Genomic DNA, 20,074 nt, shown 5'->3' on the forward strand with positions numbered 1-20,074 from the left:
CTGTGCTGCATGATTTGATAACTATAATCAATCTTTTGTCTCATTATGCTACACATGAGCAATCCATCGCAGTTTTCCAGGATTCGCATTCATGTCCACAATTTGTACCCAATTCCGATCTTAGTTGTACTGACACCGAATAGAAATGAGGAAATGTTGCCAGAGGCCTACCCTCTAGACCATTTTTGTGCACCCCTCATCATCAAGCTTAATGACATCCGCAGTGGCAGGGGATGGGCTAAATGGTCGCAGAGCTGGGACTGAACTTGGGATCTTTCTGATCCCTAGGTCTTGAATTTCCCCGCAAAGCCACTGTAGAAGCACATGGGTCAGAAATGAGGGCAGGGAAAATGGGGTGAAATTGGAAAAGACAAGTAAAGAGGGAAAAAGGGAACAATCAGAACATTTACACCTGATAAGGCTGCAGACAGCCTCTATTTGGAGATGTCAACTGGTAGATGTATCTTGTTCCAGGCCACATTTGCATCACTCACTAAGATACAGGGCCCTTGAAGTCAATTGTCAAGCAATACTGAAAACTTTCCACATGCAGCACAGCTGTGCTGGCAATCGCAAGTTAATGTTTCAGTTTAAGGATATAAAGGAGAATAAATATTGAAGAGGTTGTGGCTATTGTGTTAAATATGACAATGTGCCCTTTGCCTTGGAATTCTATGTAATGCAAAATGTTGACCAGTGTATTCTCACAGCAGAATAATTAAAGAACCTCAGTGTACTGAAGATGATTCCATTAAACAAGCATACTCTTCTCTTCCTGTAGGTAGCCTTTGAAAGTCCAGGGTGAAATTTGCTCTGAATCATAGTTCCACGCTGTCCCCAATGTCTACCTGTATACTGTCACAGCTTCAGCTCATTATGCTTGCTCCTCAATATCTAACACTGCTCCCCAGAAAAAACTGCTGTCTTTGGCTCTATTAACTGAATAGCCAGTTCACGCTAACATAAAATGCATGTGTGGTGAATATTACATTATTACCATCTCATTTGCTGCACCTCAGCCAGCTTTCCCGCTCACACGTTGGTGCAGCTAGTAGATGGCATGATGTCCGACCGTGTTCGATACTCCTTGCCGTCATTTAAAGGAGAGGTGCTGCGGATTTTACATTTGAACACTTGCTGGTAGGACTTCCGGAAATTTTCCGACAGGAAGGCGTAAATGATGGGATTGACGGATGAGTTGCTGTAAGCCAGGCAGTGCGCAGCTATCCTGAAGGCAAAGGAGGCATCAGTGAGAGGGAAGCGACCAAACTCAGTCCAAAGGTTTATCACGTGATTCGGCAGCCAGGAAATGCAGAAGACGACGATCACCACCAACACTGTCTGGGCAGTCTGGGGGGGGGGGGGGGGGGTGGGTGGAGGGAGGGGGTGCAGAAATCAAAAAGAAAACAAGGAACATTTGTTTATTATTTAACATCAATCAGTGCTTACTTTCATTCTTTTTCTTTGCCCTGCCATTGGTAGCCTCGCCTTCAGCTATCTACAGCAATAATTTGCATTTATATAGCAACTTTATTCTAGTAAAATTCACAGGAGGAGGAGTATTATCAGACAAAATTTGAGTCCAAGCTCTGGAATTCCCTCCCTAAATCTCTTCATCTCTCTCTCCTCCTTTAAGTCGCTCCTTAAAACCTACCCCTTTGACCAAGCTTTTGGTCAGCTTAGAGGGAACATTGCTTGGGAGGTTTTACTAATAATTGAAGGCTGTTGTTTTTCTCCCTCTTCCACCAGTTAAAGGAACGCTCTATAGTTAGGCTCTATGCTGTCTTCTTCTCAAGTCTTCATCCAAAACATTTCACCCCCTTTTAAAAAAAAAGAATGAACGTGCATTTATATAGCGCTTTTCACAATCTCAAGATACCCCAAAAGCGTTTCACAGCTAACAAAGTACTTCTCAAGTGTAGTCACTGTTGTAATGCAGGAAAATGTTTATTTAATCTCTATTTCATTAAATAAACATAGAAAATGCATTTGTCAAGGGAAAAAAAGTGTGAATTTTGTCATACGACGGCTATTTTCCATGTGACCTACTGATAGCCTGTAGCAGAAGAGCAGAGTAGAGGGTACTGTGCAACACTGATTTGATGCCAGCAGTGCCATTTTAAAGTTCAACATTCCTGCTAAGATCTCTAAATCTCATACAGCTGAGCGCACATTCAGCAGCAGGAAGGATTCCCCCAACCCCAACCTATTTAAAGAGATCGTCAATTATTTACAGGTTAGTTGCTGGTTGATTTCTTCTGATTGTTGTGACAATTCTACAAGCGTTTGGTGCTTTCCACAGTTATTAAAGTTGCAAAAGTTTACAGGGAGTGGTGTGGCATCGGCTGAAGGACTTTTTGCTGACTTCACGGCTTCTGTACAAAGCAGTTTCTCCCAGACATGGATGCAGTAGTAGGCATTCCCCTTGGAATACAGCAATACTGAGAGAATGAACAGAGGCTACAAAAAGCAGGACAAGCTGCTGGAAGAGGGAGGAGGTGGAGGAGAGAAGGGCTCTCAGCAGGAGGCCATATCCACCCAGGATGTTCGGAGAGCAATTTTCCTACCTGAACCTTAGTGAGCAACAATGTGTGAGACATCGGAGCTTCAGTGAGGAGGTCCTCTCTGAAATCGGGTATAGCTCAGTGGGAGAGCATTTGACTGCAGGTCAAGAGGTCCCTGGTTCAAATCCAGGTGTCCCCTTCTTGAGCACCAGTCCGTCATTATGGGCGGCGCAGTGGTTAGCACCGCAGCCTCACAGCTCCAGCGACCCGGGTTCAGTTCTGGGTACTGCCTGTGTGGAGTTTGCAAGTTTTCCCTGTGACCTCGTGGGTTTCCGCCGGGTGCTCTGGTTTCCTCCCACATGCCAAAGACTTGCAGATTGATAGGTAAATTGACCATTGTAAATTGCCCCTAGTGTAGGTAGAATTGTAGGAGAATTGAGGGAAGGTGGGGATGTGGTAGGGAATATGGGATTAATGGAGAAATAGTATAAATGGGTGGTTGATGGTTGGCATGGACTCGATGGGTCGAAGGGCCTGTTTCAGTGCTGTATCTCTCTATGACTCTAACCACAACTGCAACCTCAGAGCAGCGCAAGGACTGCATTGTCAGTGGCTGCAAAGGTCACTGTGGTGATGAATTTATATGATGTCTGGCTCCTTCCAGGCTGCAGTTGGAGATATTTCCAATAGTTTGGCATCCACTGTTGCCTAAGGGAGGTCACTGAGATCCGCTATACTAAAAGAGTTGACTACATTTCATTCTCGCTTCCTAGAGACAAGCAAGCGGAGTGAGCACGTGGCTTCGCTAGGATTGCAGGGTGCCATTGGCTGCGTACACATTGCTTTGCGGGTGTTGCCTGTCAACTCAGCCATGTTGCGGAACGAGAAGGGATTCCATTCCCTCAATGTCCAGCCAGTGTATGAGCAGAGGCAGCAGATCAATGCCCGGTATCCTGGCAGCAGTCAGGATGCCTTCATTCTGCCACAGTCTGCTGTGCCACCTGCATTTGAGCCACTGTGGTAAACTAAAGGGTGGCTAATGGACGGCAAGGACTTCCTGCTGACCACATGGCTGATGACTCCGAAGTGCAACCCATGCACAGTTGGGCAGCGTGCATACAATGAAAGCCATGTTGCTACACAAAGTGTGATGGAGCAGAGCACTGGCATGCTGAAACACTTCCACTGCCTGGACTGCTCAGGAGGAGCCCTGCCATACTCAGCAGAGTGCACATCAAGATTTGTAATGGTCTGCTGCAGGCAGCACAACTTCACTATCATGAGTGGCAACCCTTGCCACCAGCTATATGGTGCGCAGCCGAGGAGGAAGCCAGGAGAAAAAGACGGTGGAAGAAGAAACCTAGGCGACCGCTTTCTACCCTAGCTGTCCTTGAGGAACTCATCAGAGTCTGATATGAGTAACCACAACCCCAATTCCTCCTGCACAAACAGTCCCATACTTTACCTTCCCTCTGTCGTTAACTATCACAGTGTACACTTGACCACCATGCAAAAATAAAAGCCACCACAAATAAACAGTCCAAACCAAATTTACAACTGAAATCATGCTATATTGCATACAAAAAGAAAGTAATGCACCTTCTGCATTCTCTTCATATCTGCCTTCCATGTGCCTTTGCCTGTTGTAGTGGTCCTGCACACTACGACCCCAGTGGCTGCAACATGGCTGGTGGAAGGTTGCTGACTTTCAGTGGGAGAGACTGCAGATGGTCTTGAAGGACACCCCCAAACAGCTTAGGCTCGACAAGGCCCAGTTTCAGACTGCGCCATTCTAGCATGGGCGGCAGCTGCCTGGGCTGGCTGGCTGACTGACAGGCAACAAACAACAGGGAAACTGGCAGAGTGGCAGAAGTGAGAGAATGAATGCTGAGAGAGGACAGCTGGTTCTTGCTCCCTGGGGTGGCACCTCAGCAATCCTGGTAATCTGTTGGAGGACAGATTGCTAGCCTCCCTGCAAGCCCCTTTGTACATAATAGGAGGCCGGCAGCTTCAGTCCCAACAACACCACTGGGATTGCACCCAGCCAAGGGACACAGCGATAATCGCCGTCCTCATAACAAGTGGAGCCGGGGGTAGCCAGGGCCAGTCAGGCAGGCCTCGGTGAGTGTAGGGGTGGGGGGCAGTGGATGCTGATGGCGAGGGGGGGGGCAGCCATCATCACCAGGGGCCCCCTTCAAGGGCCACAGTGCGTCCGATTGGGAGAGCAACCCCCCCCCCCAAGCCCACAGGGAGCCCACCAGGGTTCACCAGGCAGTCTTCCCATGTGGAAGAGGGCACACCTGCTGCTGGTAAAATGGCAACAACAGCAGGAAGAAGCCCTTAATTGGTCACGCAAGTGGCACAATCGGCCTGTGACCAAGAGGGCTATCCTCCACCTTCCCCGCCGCTGGCAGAATGCCAATGGTGGCAGGAGGGCGACAGGCACTCCACCCACATCCCCCACCACCTTCCCTCAACATTTTCTGGTCCCCACCTGCCTCCTATCCCACTCTTGCAGGCCTCATAAAATTCAGCCCGATAATCCACAGGCATAATGGCAACAGTTTGAATTTGCATGGCAGCAAGCTTATTTTACAGGACTGCAGTGCAGCATCTGAAAACCTTGCAGCCTGCGCTCTCGAACATCACGCCATTCTTCACTGTTTCCCAGGTCACGTTCACTTCCTGCACGACTGCCAGCACCTGCTCCAGTCACATAAGACCTCCCCTTCCAGAGGCGCAGGCTGGCTTTAAGTGGTGCTGGGAAGTTACAATTTTGAAGCCTCTGACGTGTGCTGGCTTCACACACCAATTATTCAAATGAACAGGCAGCACAAAGTCGGCGCACTGCATCGAACAGGCGTGAGTTAATCGATCCCTGTACCCATTTCTGGAGCTATCCTTGATCTTTCTCTGGTGTTCATTACGGAATAATGATAGAAAGAAGGAAAAAAAAGTGAGCTTACATTTTTTTCCTGAAAGTGTCATTTGAGATTGAGTGAAATCTTCAGTTGCAGCATGGACTAGGGACCAGGCAGAAGTCCTGCCAGGAATGTGAAGCACCCCACAAATTCTTTATCACTTGTGAGGCTTTGACTTGTCTTCAATATTTTTGCTAATTGAAATGCATCGATTATAAAGTTGAAAGTGAGATGAATATTTCGCTGAAAGCGTTTGTGGTATTTACCAAGAGTGCCTTCTTTTCATTTAAAAATAACAAAGCCTTTACACTCAATGTTATGAGCTGTCCCATTAGTACCTTCCCAACGTAATGTGTAACCAAGGAAACATTATTATTCAGTCCTGCTTTTGATCCATATCGTGTCAACTGCGTGCAGAAGTCTGCGTATCCATCAATAACATTTCGTCAGCGTATCAAAAGTAGTAATAGTCCCTGGCTGCATTTAAGGTCAAGTCTGTTTTTTTTCACAGTCATTTGCACTCCAAAAATATGTAACTCCAAAACAGTATGCCCCAGAATTTCCTGGAGCGCTGTGAATTGGGTGTTTTTCTCACCCTTCAGCTCCAATTAATTTTGCATCGCAAATTGCCGGGAATGCAAGCTGATAATGGAGGTCAATGGAGCATTTCGACCCTTTCGACTGGAGCAATAGTGTATTTCCTATTAAATTTAAGGATTGAGAGCGAAGGACAGAGGCAGAAATAGGCTGGAATGAAGTCAAATTGGACACAGAAAGCAAAATAAAGAATCAGATTAAGAGAGAGAGAGAAGTGACAGAAAGGGAAAGAAAGAGAACAAAAAAAAAGTTAACATTTTAAATTTGAAAAACCTCTAGGAACAATAACTACCTGCAAGAATGGGAGTCCATAGTTTTGATTGTTCTCCTTCTGAAGCGGAGAGGTTGATTGGCATTGCAGGAACATGGATCTCATGATAAGGATCCTTACTCCATGAAATACCACAAAGTTTAATTCGTATGTACAGCACAAATCCTGCAAATTCCTAAAACTCACAGGGAGATTGACGAGGAGACCCTGGTGCAGCGGCACAAATCATCCAGCAACTTGTAGCGATTCACAATTCATAGCTGACTCTTCCTCATCGCAAACCGCTGGATAATTTACACCTGATCATGCCGAGCCATTAGACTCACCAATATTTTGGCAGAAAATTCTGGCCCCAGTGCATATGTTGGGAAAGGATTTGAAGGCAATTATTTTCATTTATAAAATAGAAAATGCGACAATGCTGGATTTGAAAGCCTGAATGTGTCGCACACTGTAATTATTTCAGAAATCAAGCCATTAGCTGCAGATCAGTTGTTCCAGAGGGCCAGCATGCATTTGTTGAGCACGCCTCTTCCCTGTGTGGTTGGACACAACGTTTCTAAATAGCAAAGAAGATCAAATAACCACAAAGCTTGTGACCACAGTAAGCAATCTGGATCAGTCTGGCTCCTTATACCTTCAGGAGAATACTGAAGATTATAGGGCAGCAACAACGTAATCTAACCTATACAGAGAATCTGCAGTTTTTCATTCCATGCTCAACATGGGGAACTGGCTGTGGACAGGCTGAAGGATTTTTTCAAAATAAGATAAGACCTGCATTCAAATTGCTTCCAATTTCCACCCTTCTCTCACCTTTACATGGTCCATCTCTGACACTTCCCTTCCCTTCCTCGACTTCTCTGTCTCCATCTCTGGGGATAGGTTGTCTACCAACATCCATTATAAGCCCACCGACTCCCACAGCTACCTCGACTACACTTCTTCACACCCTACCTCCTGTAAGGACTCCATTCAATTCTCCCAGTTTCTCCGTCTCCGACGCATCTGCTCTGATGATGCTACCTTCCATGACGGTGCTTCTGATATGACCTCCTTTTTCCTCAACCGAGGATTTCCCCCCTCTGTGGTTGACAGGGCCCTCAACCGTGTCCGACCCATTCCACGCACCTCTACCCTCACCCCTTCCCCTCCCTCCCAGAACCGTGACAGGGTTCCCCTTGTCCTCACTTTTCATCCCACCAGCCTCCATATCCAAAGGATCATCCTCCGCCATTTTCGCCACCTCCAGCGTGATGCCACTACCAGTCGCATCTTCCCCTCCCTTCCCCTGTCAGCATTCCGAAGGGATCGTTCCCTCCGCGACACCCTGGTCCACTCCTCCATTACCCCCACCACCTCATCCCCGTCCCAGGGCACCTTCCCCTGCAATCGCAGGAGGTGTAATACCTGCCCATTTACCTCCTCTCTCCTCACTATCCCAGGCCCCAAACACTCCTTTCAGGTGAAGCAGCGATTTACTTGTACTTCTTTCAATGTAGTATACTGTATTCGCTGCTCACAGTGTGGTCTCCTCTACATTGGGGAGACCAAGCGCAGACTGGGTGACCACTTTGCGGAACATCTCCGCTCAGTCCGCAAGCAGGACCCTGAGCTTCCGGTTGCTTGCCATTTCAACACTCCCCCCTGCTCTCATGCTCACATCTCTGTCCTGGGATTGCTGCAGTGTTCCAGTGAACATCAACGCAAGCTCGAGGAACAGCATCTCATCTACCGATTAGGCACACTACAGCCTGCCGGACTGAACATTGAGTTCAATAATTTCAGAGCATGACAGCCCCCCATTTTACTTTCATTTTTCGTTATTTTTTTCTTCCTTGTTTTTACATTCTTTTTTACATTTTTTACAATCCTTTTTTTTGCATTTATTTCATTTCATCTTAGTTTGTTCAGTTTGCTTACCCACTGTTTTTTTTCAGGTTTGCACTTGCTGCTGTTCAATATTCAGTGTATTTACACCTAATCTGTACTAATGCTTTGTCTTTCAACACACCATTAACATATTGTTTGCCTTTGCTCCGTGACCTTTTGGTCAGCTATGTGGCCTGGTCCAATCTACACCTTCTCCTTTGTTATCTCTTGCCCCACCCCCACCTCACTTGCTTATAATCTGTGACTTTTCTAATATTTGTCAGTTCCGAAGAAGGGTCACTGACCCGAAACGTTAACTCTGCTTCTCTTTCCACAGATGCTGCCAGACCTGCTGAGTGATTCCAGCATTTCTTGTTTTATTTCAGATTTCCAGCATCCGCAGTATTTTGCTTTTATTTAAATGTAGTGGTTTTCCTGCAGTCATTGATTACTGGCCAGCATTTTAAACATTTAATTCCCCCAAGTCCACTGCAATGCATGATGTCACACCTGCTTTGTGCCCAGCATTGCTAAGGGTGTAAATGTTGGGAAACAAATCCATAAATCAAGGCTAACATGTGAATACGGTACTAAGTTATTGGACTAATAATTGAGAGACAGTTCAAAATCACACCACAGCAGCTGAAGAATTTAAATTCAGTTGTTGAATGAAAAAGTTAGTGCCTGTAACAGTGACCATGTAGCTACCAGATTATTGTCAAAAGCATTCTGGTTTACTAATGTCCTTTAGACAAGGAAATCTGCCGAGCTTACCCAGTCTGGTTTATATGTGACTCTAGACTGACAGCAATGTGGTTGACTCTTAAATGGCCTAACAAGCCACTCAGTGGTATTCAAAATCTTTTCAAGGACAGTTAAGGGTGAGAAATAATGCTGGTCCTACCAGTAATGCCCACAACCTGAGGATGAATATCAAAAATGTACTGTATCGGTCTAGGTGTTCACTTTCAGATGGATATTCAATCTGTTTTGGTGGGTATTAAAACATTTCATAACACTACTTGAAAACGAATGTGTTCTCCTGATTTCTTAGTCAATATTCCTGCCTCAGCCAACACAACCAAATTATAAATGTTTATTCATTTGCCATTTGTGAGGCCTTGTGTGCAACGTGAACATTACAATTGCCTATAATTGTGAATAGAAACTAATCCATTGGTTATGAAGTGGATGCCTGAGGAAACAACAGGACACTATGTAAATGAAAGGTTTTATTCAAGTGCTTATGTAATTCCCTCTTAAACATATGATTGCCACATCTTCAACATTCACTAATAAAATGCCTAATTACCATTTGCGATCCACCTAACCTCCTCATTTATGTTATTACTAATCCTGAGCTCATGCTCCCTGGTTACTGATTCACTGACCAGTGAAAATAATTAACTATTAATTCTCTCAAAATAATTCACTATTTTGAAGACTGCTATTTAGAAGTTAGCTTTTTCTACTTGGACGAATACAGTCCAAGGTTTAACCTATTCAACAAATGTCGCCCTGATACCATCTTAGTAAAGCTATGCTGTATCTTTTTCATGATGCCAATATCCTTTCTATAAGGGTGCCCAATATGGCAAATAAAGGTCAACTGTGGTCTAATCAATGTCTTCTACAGATTTCTCATTATATCTTTGCTTCTGTATACAATGCCACATGTATAAAACCTAGCATCTCATGTCTCCTTTATTTGGCTTTATTTCCTACAGCAATTCCACTTTTAAAGATCTCTGCACCTAAAGCTCTTTGCCTCTCTACCCCATGGAGAATTTTAGTTCTCTTATTCCCAACATACACACATTTATATACAATGAATTGCTTTGATGTTGAGAAAATGTTTCCCCTGGCTGGAGAATCTGGCTGGGGTCAGAGTCTCAGAATAAGGGGTCGGCCATTTAGAACTGTGATGAGGAGAAATTTCTTCCCTGAAAGGGTTGCGAATCTTTGGAATTCTCTAACCCAGAGAGCTGCAGATGCTCAGTGGTAGAGTGTATTCAAGGCAGAGGTCGATAGGGAATTAACATATGGGGACAGTGTTAGAAGGTGGAGTTGAGCTAGATGATCAACCATGATCTTGTTGAATGGTAGAGCAGGCTCAAGGGCCAAGTGGCCAACACAAGTTCCTATTTCTTATATTTACTACCTGACCTGTCTCTAACTCTTATATCCTTATGCATTTTTCTTCATAGCTTGCCTTCCCCCTTGATAACTCTCATCGCTAATTATGATATATTTGCATCGTTCCCCTGTGAAGATTATTGAAAATACAGCAATTGAGAGACACCAACACAGACATCTAGGGCATGTCACTAGCTATGTCCCACCAATTTGAGAAACATGCTACTCTTTGCTTTCGGTTCATTAGCTATCCCCTTATCCATGCTTTCACTTTAGCTTAATGACTATGGCCATTAATCTGCTCAACAGTTCGCTTTTGAAAGTGTACATGCATCAGTTCTCCACTCAATTTGAACCTGTAGTCTCTTTGGTCAATAAATTCCTTGAATTCCCTGATTAAAGTAGTCAAGCAAGATCTTTCCTTTTTGAATTCATGCTGACTAGGCTTGTATTCCCTGGAGTATAAAAGATAAGGGGATGATCAAATTGAGAAGTTTATGAGTAAAGGAGTAGATAGTTTCTCTCCAGCTACCCGAGTTCCTCTGGTGGAGGTAATCCAGAACAAGGAAGCATAACCTTAAAATTAGAGCCAGCCATTCATGGGTGATGTCAGGAAGCACTTCTTCACACAAAGGGTAGTGGAAATCTGGGAATTTCTCCCCCAAAAACGTTGTTGAGGCTGGGAGTCAATAGAAAATTTCAAAATGGAGATTCATAGATTTATGTTAGACAAGGGTATTGCGAAACCAAGACAGAGATCAGCCACGATCTAATTGAAATGTTCCCATGACTGCTCTTGATTAACCTGTGATTTTCTCGGTGCTCACCACTTTTAATCTTTATTCTGGTCTCTAGCTGTTTGCCAACTAGTAATATGAGGCTAACTGGGCTATAATTACATGGATTGTTAGTTTCCCTTCATTGAATAGGGAAGTAACATTCATTTCCAGTCATTTGGTACAATTTTTGCTTACGAAGATTTTTGGAAAAATTGAGTGGTATCTCTGCTATTTCATGACATTTCTCCCTTGCGTTTCTTTTTTTTGAATATGCATTTCATGGGATGTGGTAATCACTGGCAAAGCCAGCATTTGTTGCCCATCCCTAATTGCCCTTGAGAAGGTGGTGGTGAGCTGCTTTCTTCAACCGCTGCAGTCTATCTGATGTGGGTACACCCATAGGGCTGTTAGGGATGGAGTTCCAGAATTTTGATCCAGCGGCAGTGAAGGAACAGTAATATAGTTCCAAGTCAGGATGGTTTGTGGCTTGAAGGGGAACTTGCAGGTGGTGGTGTTTCCATGCATCTGCTGCCCTTGTCCTTCTAGATGGAAGAGGCCGCAGATTTGGAAGGTGCTGTCAAAGGAGCCTTGGTGAGTTACTGCAGTGCATTTTGCATATGGCACACACTGCTGTCACTGTGCGTTGGTGGTGCGGGGAGTGAATCAGCTGCCAATCGTGCAAGCTGCTTTGTCTTGGATGGTGTTGAGCTTCTTGAGTGTTGTTGGAGCTGCATTCATCCAGGCAAGGAGAGTATTCCATCACACTCCTCACTTATGCCTTGTAGATGGTGGACAGGCTTTGGGGAGTCAGGAGGCGAGTTACTTGCCACAGCATTCCCAGCCTCTGACCTGCTCTTGTAGCCACGGTATTTATGTGGTCAATGGTAACCCCCAGGATGTTGATAGTGGGGAACTCAGCAATGGTAATGCCATTGAATGTGGCATTGAATGGGAGATGGTTAGATTCTCTCTTGTTGGAGATCGTCATTGCCTGGCACTTAAGTGGCAAGTAACATTTGTGCCACATATCAGCCCCAGCGTAAATGTTATCCAGGTCTTGCTGCATATGGACACAAACTGCTTCAGTATCTGAGGAGTTGCGAATGGTACTGAACACTGTGCAATCATCAGTGCATATCCCCACTTATGACCTTTTGTTGGAGGGATGGCCCTTGATGAAGCAACTGAAGATGGTTGGGCCTACCCTGAGGAACTCCTGCAGCAATGTCCTGGAGCAGAGCTGACTGGCCTCCAACAACCACAATCATCTTCCTTTGTGCTAGGTATGACTCCAACCAGTGGAGTTCTCCCCAATTCCCATTGACTTCATTTTGGCTAGGGCTCCTTAATGCCATACTCGGTGAAATGCTGCCTTGATATCAAGGGCAGTCACTCTCACCTCACCTCTTGAGGTCAGCTCTTTTTTCCATGTTTGGGCCAAAACTGTAATGAGGTCAGGAGCTGAGTGGCCCAGGCAGAACCCAAACTGCACATCAGTGAGCAGGTTGTTGCTCTTTAAGTGGCATTTGATAGCACTGTCAATGACAACTTCCATCACTTTACTGATGATTGAGAGTGGATTGCTGGGTATTGGCCGGATTGGATTCTTCCTGCTCTTTGTGTACAAGACATATCTAGGAAATGTTTCCACATTGCCGGGTAGATGCCAATGTTGTAGTGGTACTGGAAAGACTTAGCTTGGCGTGCAGCTAGTTCTGCAGCACAAGTCTGCCGTACTACAGCTGGGATGTTGTTAGGACCCATAGCCTTTGCAATATCCAGTGCCTTCAGCCGTTTCTTGAGATCACGTGGAGTGAATCGAATTGGCTGAATACTGACATCTGTGATGCTGGGGTCCTCAGGAGGAGGTAAAGATTGATAAAATCTTGGCACCTCTGGTTGAAGATGCAAATGCTTCAGCCTTGTGTTTTGCACAGATGTGCCAGGCTCCCCCATCATTGAGGATGGGGATATTTGTGGAGCCTCGTCCTCCTGTTAGTTGTTTAATTGTCCACCACCATTCATGACTGGATGTGGCAGGACTGCAGAGCTTAGATCTGATCCGTTGGTTGTTGGATCACTTGGCTCTGTCTATTGCATGCTGCGTCTGCTCCTTAGATTGCAAGTAGTCCTGTGTTGTAGCTTCACCAGGCTGACATCTGATTTTCAGGTATACCTGGTGCTGCTCCTGGCATACTGTCCTGCACTATTTATTGAACTAGTGTTGATCTGGAGCGGTCTTAAGTCCCATTCATCTTAGTATTTTTTCCTCAGAATTAACAGGGTTAGTAATCGTACCCAGTCGCTCTGCCCCTGATTAAATCGATCCAAAGTACATCAAATAAAATCAGTATCTGAAGATATTGTTGCAGTATTGCAAACATTGTAATGAACCATTAGTCCATGAGTCATGTATATAAATCTTTGCCCAAATCACTGGTTCATTATCTTGCACTAGGTCACAGGGTCTATCTATACGGGTAAAATCGCTTGAACTCCAAGAAGTGTGCATCACATTCTGAATTCTTTTCTCTATCAGCAACAACTTGCATTTATATAGCATCTTTAATGTGGTGAAACATCCCAAGGTATTTCACAGGAGCATTATTAGACAAAATTTGACTTTTATCCACATAAGGAGATATTCGGACAGCCTGTTTAAAGAAATCGGCTTTAAGTAGAGTCTTAAAGGAGGAGAGAGAAGTAGAGAGGCGGAGAGGTTTAGAGAGGGAATTCCAGAGCTTAGGGCCTAGGCAGCTGAAGGCACGGCCACCAATGGTGAAGCAACTAAAATCAGCCACGTGCAAAATGCCAGATTTGGAGGACCACAGAGATCTGGAGTGTTGTAGGACTGGAAAAAAGTTATCAAGCTAACAGCTTACCTTCTTCTTGGAGGTTTCTGATTTCTTGGACATATTGCGTAATTTTTTGTGCAAGTGATTCAGCACCTGAAAATAATACAAGCATCATAAAAATCAATGAAAAATCTAGAATTAGCACAAGCATGTTCCAAAAAAGATTCCACAAAAAGACAACTGAATTTGCCATAAAAATGGAAAATGCTGGAAGCACTCAGCACATCCAGCATCCTAGCGAGACACACACAGCTAATCTTTCAGGTCAGGTCATCAGAACTGGAAGATGTTAAAAATTTAACAGTTTTTAAGTAAGGATAGACCCAAGAAAAGTTCTTGTCCCATTCTCACCAACATTTTGTCTTGCACCATCTTCCCTCTTGCCATTCAATCATTCCTGTCCTTCACCCCATCACAGACCTACTTCTTTGTTATCTCCTCGTTGCCCCTTTCCCTGGCTCTGTGCTTGCATTGAAACTGCTATGATTTCAGATTTCCAGCATCTGCAATATTTGGCATTTGTTTAACTGAATTTGCATTAAAAATCCTGATGTTTATATTTAATGTTTAAGCTGCATGACAAGTGGAGCAGGAATTGGATCAACAACTGGAGTAAAATGGCCTTAAAAAATTACACTTGGCACATTTCCAAAACCAAACAAAGGCATCATTCTGAATGCAGTAGAACATGACTGATAGATAAATAAAATACCAAATCCTATATATCTAATGCAAATATTTAACTGAAATGCTAATCAAGATGTTGGCAATACAGCTGTAATAATCACCATTTTCAGATCAGAGTCACAGGAACTGGGGGACTTAAGTGCCCAAAGAATGTTGTGTAATGTAATAATATTGCTAAGAAATATTCTTTTAAAAAAGTGTATTTCATTTCATGATGACATAGAAAAAAATTAAAAGACACATTAAAGAAAAATGATCACTCATGTAATTCCTGCTGTGTACCAAGATTAATATCATGGATGCTGTTTTCAGTCATATACAAGCTGCTTTCTATGAGCTTACTCAGAGTTTTATGATTCTGAGTAGAAGATGGTGAGTCCCAGTAAAGAAAATACAGACATGCAGACGTGTGTTTTTCATTGCAAATCAATGAAATGGCATTAGCTAGAAATCTGAAATCATTTTGGCACGTAGTGTGCAGATAGACCCCAGGAGTCTAATTAACCCAGGTACAAACGATTGGTGCAAGTGTGTTTTAACAATGGCTGTATAGTTGAGGTACGGAATGCGCACTGATGCAGCAATTTACATTTAAATGAAAATCTTCTGTCCCTTTATTTTGATGTGTAGAAAACTAGTGGTTCCCAATCAATTTAAAATGTGAAACTAAATTGAAGTCTTACTGCTTACGGTGAAGTTGATCAAAGATAAGCAATAGAATATGGATTAGAAAGATGTGTCTACAATTCTTCTGAAGGATTTTTGATAGAGTAGAAAGGGAGAAACTGTTTCCATAGGCAGGTGGGTCAGTATCCACAGGACACAGTTAAAATAATTGGCAAAAAAGCCAGGGGGGAAATAAGGAGAAATATTTTTATGCAGTAAGTTTTTATGATCTGGAATGCACTGCCTGAAAAGACAGTGGAAGCAGATTCAATAATAACTTACAAAAGGGAGTTAAATCTCTATTTAAAAAAGGAAAATTTTGCAGGGCTATGGGGAAAGAGCAGGGGAGACAGACTAACTAGATAGCTCTTTCAGTGAGCTGGTACAGGCACAATGGGCCAAATGGCCTCCTTCTGTGTTGTATGATTCTATGAAGCCAATTTAGATTCCAAATTTCCCTGAATCAGAAAATGAAGATTGCTTCAGTCGTAACAAATTTCAAGTTAGGATGATTCATCTGTCACTGAGCAGGTCCAATTCCTATTCCATACACATAGACCCCAAATCTAATGGGATATCCCTGCAGAACACAGATTTATCCTTTTCTTGAGCTTGATAAAAGATTGATTACAATAATAGCAGCTACCTCCACAAACCAGAGAAAAGAATTGTTGCACATCCCTTTCACTGTCCAGCTCTCTTGAAACCCTATCCAACAACAGCATCATCAAATCATACTGCTAGTTCACCCTACTGGTAAAGTAACAAAGCATTCTAGCTAAACCCATATACTATTTCATTTTCCCCCTTTCTTTGTCAGTTTTCTGTCACCTCTTCCTCTACTGAAGACATTGACTCCTTGATGGGGTACAGTAACATTGGCACCAAGTATCTTATGAGTGGTATTGCTCCACATGTGAAACTAGATAGTGAACTACGGCCAAACTATGTGACAGTGGGAGATGGAAGTGAGGGAGTAGCGTTGTCAAGCCTGATCCAGTCTTCATTTGACATCTACATGGGCACTTCCAGATAGGGTTGGAGGCTAGTGATAGCCAGCAGAACTCCAAGCCGATCTTGCTCTCCCTAACCTAAGGCACTAAGACCAATCACAGCACTCAAGGGTGGATCTTGGCTTTGTGCAATTGTGTAAAATGCATATCAGTAAGTTGGCATACTCATAACATTGCTCACCATTTTTATTCCCATTGAAGTCATCTGGAGCGATGCAAGACTTGCTATCACCCATTTTACACTGCCAAGGCTATCCCACAATGTTACTCCAACTGAGATCAGCTTAGACGAGGCATCAAAGCTGGAAGGTTCTTGATCTGTATGGCTCAGCTACTCATTGTCTCAAGCAGCTGAGCTTCATGTGCTGACTTTACACTGAAAATACAAGCTCCAGTCCTCTACAATTTATATTTTGCAAACAGGGGAAATAGTAAAATAGAAAATGTTTCAAATCCTAGGAATTTTGATTTGAAGGAATAGTGTTTCTCAAGGTGCAGCAACCGGAAATTTTTTTTTTTTTAGAATTAGAATATTACAGCGCAGTACAGGCCCTTCGGCCCTCGATGTTGCGCCGATCATCTGACCTACACTATTCCATTTACATCCATATGTCTATCCAATGACCACTTAAATGCCCTTAAAGTTGGCGAGTCTACTACTGTTGCAGGCAGGGCGTTCCACGCCCCTACTACTCTCTGCGTAAAGAAACTACCTCTGACATCTGTCCTATATCTTTCACCCCTCAACTTAAAGCTATGTCCCCTCGTGTTTGCCATTTTTACCTGAAGTAGATCATGCTGATTACCAGCAATACTGCAGAGTCAACTTCAAACAGAGGAGGCTAAGAGTTTATCTGGTAGCTCGTGATAGCTCATGAAGATGTCCTCTCTTCAGTATTTCTAATGAAACCATAAACATGTTCTAAAAAGGACTTGTTCATGATTTCACTAGAAATCAACACAATATTCATGATTGATAGTACTCCTGCGACACAGTGGCGCAGTGGTTAGCACCGCAGCCTCACAGCTCCAGCGACCCGGGATCAATTCTGGGTACTGCCTGTGTGGAGTTTGCAAGTTCTCCCTGTGTCTGCGTGGGTTTCCTCCGGGTGCTCTGGTTTCCTCCCACAGCCAAAAGACTTGCAGGTTGATAGGTAAATTGGCCATTATAAATTGCTCCTAGTATAGGTAGGTGGTAGGGGAATATAGGGACAGGTGAGGATGTGGTAGGAATATGGGATTAGTGTAGGATTAGTATAAATGGGTGGTTAATGATCGGCACAGACTCGAAGGGCATGTTTCAGTGCTGTATCTCTAAATCAAAATCAAATCGTAGTGAGCAATTTGTCTTTCGAACATTTAAATTAATACTTCACTTTTTCTGCTGCTGAAGGTGATTGAAAGTCGATATTTGGTAACTTCTGGAGCCCAGGATGAACATCAAGTACTCCTGGTGATTTATAGCCTGGCCTTATTAATCTCCCTCTGCAGTTCCTCAATCATGTGTCTTAACTTCACAAGAGGATCCCTGCCTCGCCAGCGTCAACTTTTTCCACTTCCCGTACCAAGTATTTCTTACTGCATTCTGTGAATAGAATGCTATTTTACTATTTTATATTACTGAATTACTGCAATTGTTCTCTGGACCTGGATTGAGACTAAACAGATTCATGAAATCATTTCAATAGAACCCTTTGCACAAAGAGAATGGGTAGGGGGCATTGTGGAGAGAGAGTGACCGAAAGATAAGGCAGTCTTTCATCTTTGTAGGCTGGATTCAGGGTGCTAATTCATTGCACCAAGCCATTCTCTTCAATTCATTACAATCTTCAAAAAAAAGTCATTTAATGTTTGATTTTTTTCAAGAACGGTCAATTTTTTTTTGCAATGAAACTACCTTTTTAGACAACATCTCGTTAGTCCTGCTGTTAACTGACGGGTTTGAGCTTAATGTCTGATAGAAGCACACGTTAAGATCACAGAGAAGTGATTGGCGTCAGTAAACTTTATAATCTCAGCTCACATTGCCAAAATGAATTGCTCACCTGCCGCACCACCCAAGTTAACCGTGTGTGTGTTGTTTATTAGTGTGATTTCAGTTGAAGATTGTTATTTTCCGACATGAATGGTAATCTTAGGATTCAGCGGTGATGACAATAAACACAACGCGAACATGCCTTACACTTCACAACTCAGCTTTTCCCCCCACGTTGTAATAGACGCCGTGTGTGTGTGTGTGTTTTAATTTACAAAATGCAAACAAAAAAGATATGGATTGTCACCAGCGTTAGACGAGGCACAATCCGAGAGGGGAAGGTGCTTTCAAAGCTACACAACTTTCCAGATCACCAGCAATCTTTTGCTGCCCTTCACTGGATGGAGTGACCCATTAAACTGGGTATCTGGGAATGAGGACAAAGTGGAAAGATGCAAAGTGGCATGAATGACGAAGATGTCATAAATCGGGTTAGGTATACAGTTTTACTAGGAGAAATCATCATGATATCTCCAACAATATCACTACCACTTACAGTATTAAATTAGTGTCTTGCAGATTGGAAGATTAAACGTTTTTTGGAGGTGGGTGGGGGGTTCTTACCTTCGCGTAACAGTAGCAGATGAGAAGCAGAGGCAGCAGATAGCCCACCACAAAACTGGCCACTTTGTAGATTTGCCTGTGGCTGAGGACACTCCAGTTCTCCCAGCAGAAGGGACCCTGGTCTTTTTTGTGGACCAGCATGTGATAGTAAGCGGCCGGCGAAGCCATGGCCAGGGAGAGGAGCCAGATGAAGATCACACTGATCACCGCGTTCCTGGACACCCGAATGCAGGAGGATCTCCTGGAGTGGACGATGGCGATGTAACGGTCCACGGCCATGGCCGACAGGGTGAAGATGCTGACCAGCACCGACACGGTGAAGAAGTAATGCACGAACTTGCAGATGAAGCCGCCGAAGATCCAGCTGGGCAGGATGTAATAGGTGGCCTGGAAGGGGATGCAGAAAAGCAGGTAGGAGAGGTCAGCAATGCTGAGGTTGAGGATGAAGATGTTGGTGGTGCTGAGGGCTTTGCCCGGTTTGCTTCGGGCCAGCACCGTGATGACCAGGGAGTTGCCCAGGACCCCCAGGCAGAAGATGAGGCTGAAGATGAAGAGGACAATAAAACTATCAGTGCTGATCTGATGCTGCTCCCCGGCTGCTGTGCTTCCTCCAGCCGTCTCATTGCTCTCCAGAATGCTCTGGTTCTGCTCCATGCTGATCAACCGGGATTAAACTGCAACAAGGAAACATTATTATTAGATGGAAATTTGCAGAGTTGCTTTCTCTTTTAAGATTGCTCTGTTAGTACAATTTAATGACAGCTTTTAAATGAACTTCTCTGCAAATCCTGATCTCTAACCCCTTTAACCATTACATTCCATTTCCAAATTTAGTTTCCCCCCTATATCTTGACTTGCAGTTTTAACTCTTCGCCAACAAACTCACTCGCTAACTGTAGAATGAGATTGTGCGTGTATTTGCATAGACTCTGCTTGTGATTCCTTCCTCCACCTTCTTCACTTCCAATGGTGTTTTTTTAAATATATATTTCACTCTGATTTTTTCCCCCTTTCCGCCAGTCTTCACGGGTTGGGTTTTTTTTTAACTTGGTTGCCGGAGGTGGTTTCCCTTTTGCACTTTCCCTTTTTGACCGCGATGTCGGTGGCACCGCTGTTATACCACTCAGCGCTTCACATTCTCCTCTCTCGGTTTATTCTGGTTGTTGCCAGGCAT

At 43.9% G+C, this 20,074-nt stretch overlaps 1 protein-coding gene across 1 annotated transcript; it reads right to left on the reverse strand.

Annotated features, from left to right (window-relative positions):
• Positions 1-1,032: 1,032 nt before the first annotated feature.
• On the reverse strand, positions 1,033-19,554 carry galr1a (galanin receptor 1a). Its single transcript, XM_068030993.1, has 3 exons — positions 18,901-19,554; positions 13,963-14,028; positions 1,033-1,350 (listed from the first exon to the last, which is right to left on the reverse strand). Exons 1-3 carry the CDS (start codon positions 19,552-19,554, stop codon positions 1,033-1,035), a joined length of 1,038 nt encoding a protein of 345 aa, XP_067887094.1.
• Between the last annotated feature and the right edge of the window lie 520 nt (positions 19,555-20,074).

The sequence above is a fragment of the Heterodontus francisci genome, chromosome 5, assembly GCF_036365525.1.
Source record: "Heterodontus francisci isolate sHetFra1 chromosome 5, sHetFra1.hap1, whole genome shotgun sequence".
NCBI classification, from domain to species: Eukaryota; Metazoa; Chordata; class Chondrichthyes; order Heterodontiformes; family Heterodontidae; genus Heterodontus; species Heterodontus francisci.